At 44.4% G+C, this 12,929-nt stretch overlaps 1 protein-coding gene across 1 annotated transcript; it reads right to left on the bottom strand.

Moving 5' to 3' along the window:
- Positions 1–157: 157 nt before the first annotated feature.
- On the bottom strand, positions 158–7,719 carry LOC104525911 (ATP-binding cassette sub-family G member 2-like; the record flags this gene model as incomplete). The annotated part of the gene is made up of 7 exons (XM_010169189.1): positions 7,514–7,719; positions 4,993–5,052; positions 4,414–4,528; positions 3,465–3,617; positions 2,665–2,822; positions 1,019–1,170; positions 158–262 (listed from the first exon to the last, which is right to left on the bottom strand). Coding segments are annotated over exons 1-7 (949 nt in total), but the record flags the coding sequence as incomplete, so codon positions are not given.
- Positions 7,720–12,929: the final 5,210 nt, after the last annotated feature.

Below are 12,929 nucleotides of genomic sequence, written 5' to 3'. Positions count from 1 at the left end.
GGCTGTGTGGTGTTTGGCTGCCAGACAAGTTGAACTACTACACTTGTACAACATGGTTATTGGTTGTTTGAAACCTTCCAGTGATTTTTTCTGTGTTGTGCTGGACACCTTTGGGCAATTACATGATGATAATTTCACTCAGCTCTGGGTTTCATACCTGTATTGGTTTCATCAATCTTGCTCATCGCCACCGCGGTGGAGTCCCCGTTAATGATGTCCAGGAAGAAGTCGGCAGGGTTGTTGTACGGCTCACACTCATAACCTGTGGTGACAACGTTACAAGCCCTAAGTGATGGTTGGGTGACTGGTAGGAGGCTGTGCGTGGCCACCATGAACACAGCCATGCTGTTGTGCCCAAGGAGCAGCCTGCACCATAAGTGACACAGGCTTCAGAAGGTCCATGCTTCCTCAAGAGATGAAGGGCACTGACAGGCATCTATCTCTAGATGTCTGGCATCTATCTTGTGTTATCAGTGCAAGCAAGGTGACAGCTGGCAACCTGCCCTGCTCAACCCTTGCCTGGGCTTTGTCTAATTCATAGAATCATAGAATGGTTTGGGTTGGAAGGGACCTTAAAGATCATCCAGTTCCAACCCCCCTGCCATCAGCAGGGACACCTTCCACTAGACCAGGTTGCTCAAAGCCTCATCCAACCTGGCCTTGAACACTTCCAGGGAGGGGGCATCCACAACTTCCTTGGGCAACCTGTTCCAGTGTCTGACCACCCTCACAGTGAAGAACTTCTTCCTCATATCTAATCTAAACCTCCCCTCTTTCAGTTTAAACCCATTTCCTCTTGTTTTGTCATTAACTGTCATTAATTACAGATGTGCCCAGAAACACTTAATTAAAGCTCAGCCCTGTCATCCAAATCCACATACTACGGCTCAAGAGGTGAAACATCAAGAGAAACACTCAGCCTCTTAAAAATCCCACGCTGTGTCCAATCCTGACCGAGCACTACTGGTGTTTTATCCAAGTTGGTGCCAACTGAAGATGGTTCTGCAGCTGTGCTCACCGATGGACTGGAAGTACTCGATGGCGTGCTGAGCCGGCCCGTGGTACAGCGTCCTCCCCGCCGCCAGCAGCGTCAGGTTATCGAACAGGCGGAATATGGAGTACCGGGGCTGGTGGATGGAGAAGATGATTGTTTTTCCTTGTTTTGCCATCCTGAATATGAAGGGAAGAATGACAGTGATGTTAGCTTTGCAAGTTGATTCAGCTTTTAGGTCAGAGAAGTTGCAAGTTCAGTTAAGGCTTGGTTAAGTTTGATTAAGTTGGTGTGCCAGAGAGGGGAGGGGGAAGGAAAAAAAAGAAATAAAATATTTAGGTCATATTTACAGTGTCTGTGTGAGAAAGTTCCCTCTTGCTGGGAATGTTGTTGGAGAGGAAGCATAGAAACACAGAATGGTTTGGGTGGGAAGGGACCTTAAAGACCATCCAGTGCCAACCCCCCTGCCAGCAGCAGGGACACCTTCCACTAGCCCAGGTTGCTCAAAGCCTCATCCAACCTGGCCTTTGACACTTCCAGGGAATCCAGAACTTCTCTGGGAAGATTTTGATGCAAACAGAAAGCTCTGGAGAGTTGGGAGTCCTCTTTGCTTGTAGTAAATGCAAAATGATGTAAAATTTGCAAATAGAGGGTGTGTTGTGTTTGTTTTCACAAAAAGAGGCCGGAGATTTTGTGATGGAGAAAGAGCTACCTGTGTTCTAACTACCATCCATAATAAAATCGTTGACCTTACCAGACTGTCCAATAGCTCTTTTTATCATTTTTCTGGTCCAGGCAGATATGAAAATAAATGAAGCTGTCCCTGCCATCCATCGTGGACAAATGGCAGTCCTGGCAGGCACAGACTTTGTGCAAGATGCTTTGTGTGCTGCTGTGAGAAGCTGCTTCGGAGTGAGAGAATTCATACAGGCTTTTTCCAGCCCCCTCTTCAGCACTGCTTTGCTGGTAAGCAATTACATGTCTGATTTCCCTGTTTGCTCATTCTAACTGAAATTTAAGTCAAATAGAACTGAAGTGTAGCAGAGTTGAGTGGTGAAAATGTGTCCTGGTTTTGCTAGGATAGAGTTAATTGTCTTCTTAGATGCTAGAAAGCGCTTGTGTTTTGGTTTCAGGGTGGGATTTGTTATGGGAAGAACGTTGATAAGGTACAAGGACATGGTGTTTGGGGAGTTTGCAAGTGCAAAGGACTGGGAAGGGGGACATGTTGTAACTAGCAAAACCCAGAGCTGGCATTTGGCTGTGCCAGTGGGATATTCCATATCACATCACGTCATGTTCAGTATATTAATGAGGGCTGACTGGAAAGCTGGAGGATTCTCTTAGGAATCGCTCAGGCTTGCTCTTCCAGGATTGTGTTTTCAGGTTCAAGGTTCCTTTTCACTCTTCCAGGATCACTATTGGTGGGTGGTGAGCAACTGTACTGTGCATCACTCATTTGCTATATATATTCATTATTATTACCATTACTATTTTATTTTACTCTAATTATTAAATTGTTCCTACCTCAACCTACAAGTCTCTTTAGCTTTACTCCTCCAATTCTCCCCCCTATTCCCTGGGTGGGGGAGCAGGGAAGAGTGAGGGGGTGCAAGTAGCTGTGTGGTGTTTGGCTGCCAGACAAGTTAAACTACCAGAAAATGGAAAATTGTTACCTTTTCAGTAGCAGCAGGACAGCGTTGGCAGTACTGGCATCGAGTCCTGTAGTTGGCTCATCTAAAAATAAGATGGCAGGATCTGTGATGAGCTCCATCCCGATGTTGGTCCTTTTCCTCTCTCCTCCAGATACCCCACGAGTGAACTGGGTACCAACCTGCCACCAAACAAGGAACGTGTCTAGTAACAAATACTTGAGTGAACAGCGTCCTACCGAGATGGCGGCGTTTGGGAAGAGCTGTAAGAAATGTTGACCCTACTCTCAGGTACAGATGCAGGTGTTACCTCACACATTTCTTAACATCAGTGTGACTTGAGGTGTTCTCTTTTCCTCCAGCCACAGACTACCTTCCCCTCAGTGTAACATCATATGGCAGTATCAGTGCAGGGTCTGTACAGCTCCCCATACAGAAATGTTGTTAATTGTCGTATTACTGAAGGAGTCTATTTAATTTTAATTTTTTTTTTATCTGCCACGCTGAGCCATTTGGTTAATTAAATAAATCACTTAATATTTGTTCAGGTTTTCCATAGAATTGTTTTGGTTGGAAAAGACCTTTAAGATCATCAGGTCCAACCTAAAACCTGACACTGCCAAGTCCACCACTAAACCATGTCCCCAAGCACCCCATCTATATGTCTTTTAAATCCCTCCAGGGATGATGACTCCACCACTTCCTTGGGCAGCCTGTTCCAATGCTTGACAATCCTTTTGGTGAAGACATTTTTCCTAATATCCAACCTAAACCTCCCCCTCACTCCATAGAGTGGTTTTAAGCACCATCTTTATGTGCCTTACCTTGGAATCTGCCACTTGGCTCAAACCCAGTTCCTTGATGATCTGATTCACTCGTTCATTTTTTTCCTGCTCCTTCACGGACTTTGGCAAACGGAGCGCTGCTGAGAACTTCAAATTTTCTCTGACAGTCAGGGTTCCCATTACCACGTCATCCTTCATTGTTTTAAAACAAATTAGTAGTTATTTGATGGTTGCTTAGCAATTTCTGTTTTTTCCTCTGAGAACCACATCTACCTGTGTTTTATACTGTCCTTGTATGCAGAGGGACAGTAGCAACTGCCAGAACGTGTGGTAAGGTGCATTTTCAATACCTGTGTTACAGCAGAGAGTTGATTTCATGCATGTGATTGTATTTGCCCCTTATTCATAACGCAATATAGGAACATCCTCCACCATGCATGATGTCAAAATGCATAAACAGCAATGGATTCCAAGCTATCCCTCATGTATTCTGAACTTACTCAGTTTTTTGGAGGCGTTGAGTGAGATACTGAAGGGACCTAAGGAGCAGCTACAGCTCAGGTGACTATCACTCTGCGTTTGTTCATGCAGCCTCAGTCCACTGTAGGTCAGAGCAGGGAGAAGAGAAGGAAGGAAAAGAGAGGTTGGGTCCATGTGGGGTGGGGTGAAGGTTTTCCAAGCTTGTTTCAGCAAAGGAGGAAGGAGGGTGGGTTTTAGATAGATGTTGAAAGTTCAGAGGGCTGTTCCCCTAAACAGAGAACCAGGAAGGATCCAAAGCATCCTCTTCTGTTGACTGTAGAGCATTAAGGAGAGAGACTCAAACACAAAGCAGAATCTCTTTCCCAGTGAGGGTGGACATATAGAGAGTTGCTACTGCACCAGCCTTGATTCTTGGATCAAGGCAAAGTACTTGCAACACTGCAGCAACTTCTGACAACTCTAGTCAGAAGGGGATGATAAAATCCATGGAGTGATAAAAATTACTCACCTGTACTACGTATCCAGAGGTACATTTAAAGTTGGCAGGCTGAGGAGCTCCATTGATCAAAATGTCACCGGAAAGCCCATGGGGATCCTTCCTTGCAGCCAAAATGTCGAGTAGACTAGGAGAAAAGTTGGTTACTTGGTCAGATGAGTGTGCAGGAGGTGAGTTCTCAGAACCACAAACACGGTTCATGGAACAAACAGCTACATAAAAGCATCCCATGTTAAACATTTGCTGTTTAGAAGACCCCCAGCTAATTTCAAGGGCCGAGTTTCTTTTGTCTTGGTTTCCTAAGGAAATGAGATCTGTGCAATTTCATAGTGCACTTGTGTCCATCTGCTCAATAATATGAGCTTAACCTAGAACGATACAAAGTGTGGACTAAAATTGAATGACATCTTTGTCACTGAAGCTGATTGTCTTTTTGGAATTCAGGTATTTCTCAGAAACCAGTGAGATTTGCACAGACCTGAACGAAAACAAAATCTTTCCTCTAAAGTATTGCCCATTACTGCTAAATATGTGCAGGTTCATTTTCTCCTTGGTGTAATTTCTGTGTTGTAGGGCGAAGAGAGCACTTACGAAGATTTACCACTGCCAGTGGGTCCCAAAATTGCGTTCAGCCCTGGTCTCATGATGCCACTGCAAATCAAAACAGACAGGTTACAAAACAGGTAAGGTGTTTTTCTCTCTTTTACTGTTTTCATCTAGTAGGCTGGTGTAAATTATCTGTGGAACTACCTTCTGCAACCCATTAATTTTGGAATTAATGAAGCTGCCTGTTCACAGACAATATTTGTGATCAAAGTCCACCTTAATTTTTATTCCTAATTCAAGAAGAATTGTCATATTACAAAGACACCACAGAAATGTGAATATCAAATGGAACAAAACCTGGATGCATGCTTTTCCCCCGTGGATCTCTAGAAGCAAAGCACACACTTGCTTTAACCACATTCAGTTCTAAAAGTCTTCTTTTCTCTTAGCAGAGAGAATAATGGGTCCTGGAGACAGACCATACTGGGGATTTCTCTGTACTGCAGCTGATAGTTTCTCTGTATCTGATTTTAAGCCACATGAATTCAAAAGCCAGATAGAAATGGGTTTTAAGTATTTGGGGAAAAGACCCTATAGAAATGGTACAGTCTATGGAAATACTGCTGCCTTTTCCATATGTTTTGGTACCAGGTTTATTTTGAACTGCACTCTGGTAGTGGTTATTACCAGTAATCCAGGTAGCAGTGATCTGAGTACTTGGCTGTGGGTCCAGCCCAGTACAGCTGTTCTTGGGATCTAACCTAGGAGGCTCTTACTCTTCTTGATGCATATTTGTGTCCTTCAGTTTCTTATTGTGGAAATTTATGGTTCCACAGATTATGAAGCATACATATTATACGTATGTTATCATAGAATCATAGAATGGTTTGGGTTAGAAGGGACCTTTCAAGGGACATCTTCAACCAGATCAGGTTGCTCAGAGCCCCGTCCAGCCTGACCTTGAATGTTTCCAGGGATGGGGCTTCTACCACCTCTCTGGGCAACCTGGGCCAGGGTTTCACCACCCTCAGTGTGAAATATTTCTTCCTTACATCTAGTCTGAATCTCCCCTCTTTTAGTTTAAAACCATCACCCCTTGTCCTGTCACTACAGGCCCTGCTAAAAATCTATCCCCATCTTTCTTATGGTCCCCCTTCAAGTACTGAAAGGCCACTAGAAGGTCTCTCCAGAGCCTTCTTTTCTCCAGGCTGAACAACCCCAGCTCTCTCAGCCTGTCCTCATAGTTAAGTTATGTTAAATGTGATTTTAACAACAACAACAAAAAAGTAACAAAACAAATGCAGATGTTGCATTTTTTAAAAGGGGAAAGTGTCATGTGTGGTAAATGTTGGTCTTTTCCAGTGAGCTACAAGAGGAGCTTTCTGCTCCCATCATTGCAAATAGACCGATGTCAGTCCATTGAGTTGCCGTAACGTACGGCCCTTGAGGACAGTAGGAAAGATTTTAAGAGCTTGTGTGTAGGAGGAGTGGAAATTGCCTGGGCAAAGAGCAGGACAGACAGCTACACAAAAGGGTGAATATTTATGATAGAAATTGAGAGTTAGGGAGTTGAAAGTCATGGGTGACTTGGAATGGCATGTTGTGTGAGTACTTGCTACTTGGCTGAACTACTGAAGTGTGAATGGGTGAACTTTATGCAGAGACTATTGAACAAAGGCCGTAACGATGCGATTCCTTTACTACGGGAGTTGAGAGATGTTGAGAACAACTGCAATGTTGAGAAAAAACAACAAAAAAGAGAAAACTGTACATCTCTTCACAGTTAACCTAACCCTCGTTTATATTGCTACTATCTGAAACATTTTAAGTTAAAACCTCCAAAATTGACCTTCCCAAATGCCACCTTAGGGTTGAGGACAGGCTGCCAGTATCTCAGTTGAACACCATGGCACAGTGGGACACTTGCCAGGTAGTGTCAAAGGGCCACAGCTGGCTTGTGTGCCCCCATGCTGATAGCACCCAGGAAAGCTGTCCCTCCCCAGGGACCAGGGAGGTGGCACTCAGCAGCCTGAGCTCTCTGTTAGGCTCATCTCTAGTGACTGAGGACCACTGGGGTCTAGCAGGAAGCGTAAGCACAGTTGATAGCAAACACAAAGCAACCATAAGTACATGTATTTTTTCCTAAAGCTTGATCAAATTCTATATATTTTCTGGTCCTCATGGGGGACTTCAACCACCCCGATATCTGTTGGAGAGACAACACAGCAAGGCACAAACAATCCAGCTGGTTCCTGGAATGTGTGGAACACAACTTACTTCTCCAAGTGGTAGATGAACCGACAAGGAGAGGTGCCATGCTGGACCTTGTTCTCACCAACAAGGAAGGGTTGGTGGGGAACGTGAAGCTCTTGGGCAGTCTTGGCTGCAGTGACCATGAAATGCTGGAATTCGAGATCCTCAGGGCAGTGAAGAAGGTGCATTGTAAGCTCACCACCCTGGATTTCTATGATATGTTTTGCCTCTTGGCTCAGTGACAAGAGTGGACTCAGCTGTCCAGACAGAAATAAAACCTACACATACTCTAAAGAGATGTTTAAATACTTACCTGACATCTCTCAAAACTTCTTTCTCGACTGTTTTTTGACAACAGAAGAACCCGGTCTTCACCTTCACGTCGTAGCAGATGTTGTGGAAAGTTAGTACGCTGCCTCCCCTGCTGCCTAAATCTGGAGAGGACTGCTTTCTGCTGGGGAGGCCATTTGTATTCAGGTCCGACATCTGAATGCGTAGGTGTGGTTGGCCTTCTGCCATTTTTCCTCTGTAAATGAAAAATAAGAGAGGAGGAGGAGGATTTGCTTAGGTGTGGAGAAGAAAGATGTGTCTGTTGGATCCAGGGTTCAGCACTGGACCTACTGTGAGCCTTGCAGATCTCCACATTGGTCTCTCTTTTTCAGGTAGGAAGTTTAGGGCCTGTGGGCTCAGACCTTGAGATGATACAATGCTGATGGGGAGCTGGGTCTGCTGGTCTGGTGTTAAGGAGATAGAAGAGTCTCCGTCCACCCTGATGGTCTGTTGTGGTGGGTTGACCTTGGCTGGCCACCAGATGCCCACCTAGCTGCCCTCTCAGGTGAATCTCAGCTCTGGTGCCTGGAACACCTCATCCTGCTCCTTCCTCACTGGCCTCAGTGTCTGCAGGGCTGTTTCTCCTACATTTTCTCCCTCCTCTCTTACAGGTGTTGCACATCATAGAATCATAGAATCACAGACCAGTTTGGGTTGGAAGGGACCTTAAAGCTCATCCAGTTCCAACCCCCCTGCCAGCAGCAGGGACACCTTCCACTAGACCAGGTTGCTCAAAGCCTCATCCAACCTGGCCTTCAACACTTCCAGGGAGGGAACAGCCACAACTTTTTTACAAAAAGGTAAAAAGCATCTTTTAACCTTTCTCAAACAGCTGGAGGTGGCTGTGTCTGGCACAGAGGACCCGGTACAAGGAAGTAGGTTCCTCTCTCCCAGCAGGCACTCACATGACGTTATGCTTTCTCTGGAGAGCTGCCCCTGGCAGAGAGGTCTGCACAGAAACAGAATGGTTGTTGGAAACCACAGGTACAAGAGGTGACTCACTGAAAGTTCAGCTCAAAATTAGCGAGGTCTGAAAGGACCTGACCTTCTGCCTGGCTGCTTTGTCAGACTGCTTTCCAGTTTTCAATGTAATTTGAGTTTGTTAGATACTCTTTTAAAAGGGTGGCTTGAACGTGGTTTGATATTCCTCCTACCTCTAGTGCTCCTGTGCAATGATAATGAAATCTAAAAATAGTCAGTTTGGGGTTTTTTTAGTGAAAAAAATTTTGCCAAAGGTATAGGAACATGGAAACTGACACTGCTGCCAAGGAATTCTCTTTCCTTGGGTTTACTTTCCATGAAAAAACTAGAAGGTAGTTGTGGAATAATTCAAGTTCTCTCACCAGCGTGGAGGTATCCCCAGCTGTCCTTGTGCATGCAGACCTTTGTCCCCTTCCTAAGTGGCACAGGGTTGTTGAGGTGGGAGGCAAGATCTGGCCTCTCTTTATATATCATGTTGAGTCATTGGAGTCTAGTCCTTCAGTTGTCACTAAGGGAGATCACAGCATGGTTTGGGTTGGAAGGGACCTTTCAAGCTCATCCAGTCCAACCCCCCTGCAGTGAGCAGGGACACCTTCAACCAGATCAGGTTGCTCAGAGTCCTGTCCAACCTGACCTTGAATGTTTCCAGGGATGGGGCTTCTACCACCGCTCTGGGCAACCTGGGCCAGTGTTTTACCACCATCATCATCAAATATTTGTTCCTTATGTCCAACCCAAATCCACCCTCTTTTAGTTTAAAGCCATCACCCCTTGTCCTGTCACTACAGACCCTGCTAAAAAGTCTGTCCCCAGCTTTCTTATAGAGGCCCTTCAAGTACTGAAAGGCTGAGATGTTGGTAATTCAGTAGTTCATGGGAACCAAGAGGGGAGGTGAGCAGGCAGGAGCTCTGAGGTGATCAATCATCCTCATTGCAACGAGGAAGAAGGCAAATTATGAGACCATTTCAGAGACACTGAATGAATTTGAGAGCAGTTAATAAAATGAGCCTCACCACAAAAAAAAATAGCACCATTTAATCTAATTCACTCATATGGTCACATAAAAAACCGAGCCCTTATCTTCTCAGCTTGCTGAGGTGGTTTGACAGACAGCCGGGCTCTCCTGTGTGGCTATCAGTGCAGTGGAACCACGAGCAGCCCAACTTTCAGCAAGGGGCCTATCTGCATGTAAAGGCTGATTCTTCTGTCTCCCAACGATGCTCTCCCAAATCTCTAGCCCAAGGTCACCTCTTCTGACAAAACTGCAGTCTTCTGTGTTGGCAAAAATATAAGGTCTTAATGTTTGAGTGATCAGTAATCTTGGACCAGTTTTCTTACAATGAAAAGAAAGAGCGTTCCAAATATAATTATAACAGGACTGGCTTTATTTTAAGCTAAAATGGATTTTGAGTAAGTTGAAGATCAATTAACTGTGTGTAGAGCACATGTCTGATGAGGAGCAGCTGAGGGAACTGGGGTTGTTGAGCCTGGAGAAAAGGAGGCTGAGGGGAGACCTTCTGGCTCTGTCCAAGTCCCTTGGAGGAGGGTGGAGAGAGGTGGGGGTGGGTCTGTTCAACCAAGGAACAAGTGACAGGACAAGAGGAAATGGCCTCAAGTTGCACCAAGGGCAGTTGAGATTGGATGTGAGGAAGAATTTCTTTGCTGAAAGGGTTCTCAGGCATTGGAAGGGGTTGCCCAGGGCAGTGGTGGAGTCCCCATCCTTGGAGGGATTGAAGAGTCGTGTAGACACAGTGCTGAGGGACACGGGTTAGTGAAGGACTTGTCAGTGTGAGGTTAATGAGGGGACTCCATGATCTTAAAGGCCTTATCCAGTCTGGGCAATTCTGGGATTCTGTAAATGTGCAACATTTAGAGTCTGGAGGCTTTTTATTGATAAACTGACTTTACTCGTGCCAGAGAAGACTTATCTACCTGCAGGAGATAATTTTGAAAGGCTATTTTTTTACAGTAGTTTCTGGACTAATCTGGCTGGACATCAACCATGGCCATTTGCAAGGATGATCTGGTAAAGTAGAGATGTGCATTCAGAACTGCAGTTGAGCCTGGAGAAAAGGAGGCTGAGGGGAGACCTTCTGGCTCTGTCCAAGTCCCTGCAAGGAGGGTGGAGAGAGGTGGGGGAACTTTCCACAGTGAGTCCCACTAGACACTAAGCAGATGTTTGCTAGCACACCAAGTGAGGTACCAAGCACTCAACCACAGAGCCAACACCAGAAAGAGACATGACAAACATCTCTTGAACTGTTGGGTGAACAGCAGCATGATGTGAGTGCAGAATTCTTCAGAAGACAGTGTGACCATGACCTTTGATCTATCACTGCATCTATAAGGTGTCTAGATCAGTATTTGATCACATTTTTTTTCTCAGCTTAATGTTTCAGTATTACTGATGTAAAGTTATGAGCAAACAGGGGAGAGTGAGGTGGAGTCTGACCTCAGGCAACAGTTACGTTCTTCTTCGTTTCATTTGGGTTTTTTTTTTTCCAAAGACCAACATAAAACCTGAACTCAGCACTGGCACTGAAATTGCAGAAATTTAGAAATTTTAGAATTTCTTTAGAAATTCTAAGAAATTCTAAAATTCTAAGAAATTCTAAAATCTTTAGAAAAAAAATATTTCACTTGCCCAGGGAGGTGGTAGATGCCCTGTCCCTGGACACATTCAAGGGTTGGATGAGGCTCTGAGCAACCTGGTCTAGTGGAAGGTGTCCCTGCTGATGGCAGGGGGGTTGGAACTAGATGATCTTTAAGGTCCCTTCCAATCCAAACCATTCTGTGATTCTATGATTTAGGAATGAAACAGATTCAATCTTTCAGGCTGAACTTGATTGGCAGCCAATAAGCATGGAATCAAAGTTCTATAGAAACAAAGTTTAATTCATCAATCGAGTTATGCTTAGATTGTCCACATCTTTGCAAAGAAGATTGCAGAAGCTAGAGGAATAAATCAGGTACAAGAAGAATTAGACAGACCCATAGCAGACAGCCCCTCAGTGGCTATTTACTACAGCAGCTCTGGGTAAAGACTGGATTCAGGTCTGGCTGGATCTCTGGAGGAAATCGGTGTGGCCCTTGGTGGCTGCATTGCACTTGTGTGGCTTGCAGTGACGGGGTGGGACGCGGTAGGTGGAAGGCACGGATTTGTCTATGTGCTGTTCCTTCTGATGGCTGCCCCTTCCAGGAAAGGTGTATTTCATGGAATCATAGAATGCTTTGGGTTGGAAGGGACCTTAAAGATCATCCAGTTCCAACCCCGCTGCCAGCAGCAGGGACACCTTCCACTAGACCAGGTTGCTCAAAGCCTCATCCAACCTGGCCTTGAACACTTCCAGGGAGGGGACATCGCTTTGTGGGCATATGGCATTTATCAAAGTAAAAAAAATTCTATTTCAGATGTTAGGATAATACTGAAAACAGGCAGTTTTACACTTTCAAAGCTACTAGAATTTCTTGGAGAAAGAAATTTCAGAATACTCATTCACTTAAAACATGAATGGTTATTTATCATTTGCTCCATGAAACCTGGGTTAACTGTCTCTCTTCCCAAAGGACCTCGTCACAGCAGCTCCTTGAGATGGCAAAGTTCTGGACACGCTGCTGGGGCCTTGGGAAGTGCCATAACCCAGCTTCTCCATCCGAGTGGGACTGTCACCAGGACAAGATTGGGGCAGCTGTGGCTTTGCCTGGGTGACTTGTGGAAACCTCTGACTTGTGGAAACCTCTGAGAGCGAAGATTTGGATGTCAGCTAACAGTGCACTAAGAGAAGGTGAAGTGCTAACAGCAGAAATAACAGCTGTGTGCTGGAGTTTAGGCTTTTGATTTCCTTTTTTTATTAAAAAAAAATATATATTGTGTTTAATGTGACGTAGAGCCATGAAACATTTGAAGTCTGAGCACGTGCAGGACAAAGAAACAACCCAGATGAATTTTAATTAAATCAATTTATCTGCAAACTAAAATTCTTCAAATGAAGTTTCTTAGAATTGGTTGCCAATGGCTCACAAAGATCAGATCAGAAATGAGCAGGAGATTCACTGACAATGTGTATTGAGAAATATTCATTTAGATGATAAAGTGTTTCATATCCTCATCATATCAACTCTGGGTATAATCACTAATTTTTGTGTCAGCTAAATAAAAAATTCATTAACCCTCTGGGAATTTTACTAATTCCATTTGTTTTCATGAATCTTTCTAAAATATTCTTACTGCCACTGATTTCAGCATCAATTTCAGCTCAAGCCTAATAGAAAAACCTTTTCTATTCAGAGATATTTAGTCACAGAAAATTTTATCAGGAGGCCAAGTACTGGATCTTGAGATTTAACCTTTTTAGTCATGGCAAAATGAAGCTAATTTCTTAAAAACTATCATGAAATCTTTTTTCCTATTAGTTTTG

This window comes from Antrostomus carolinensis, unplaced genomic scaffold, assembly GCF_000700745.2.
Source record: "Antrostomus carolinensis isolate BGI_N321 unplaced genomic scaffold, ASM70074v2 scaffold30365, whole genome shotgun sequence".
Classification (NCBI taxonomy): Eukaryota; Metazoa; Chordata; class Aves; order Caprimulgiformes; family Caprimulgidae; genus Antrostomus; species Antrostomus carolinensis.
Note: the sequence above shows the minus strand (reverse complement) of the source record. Positions and strands in the feature narration are given on the sequence as shown.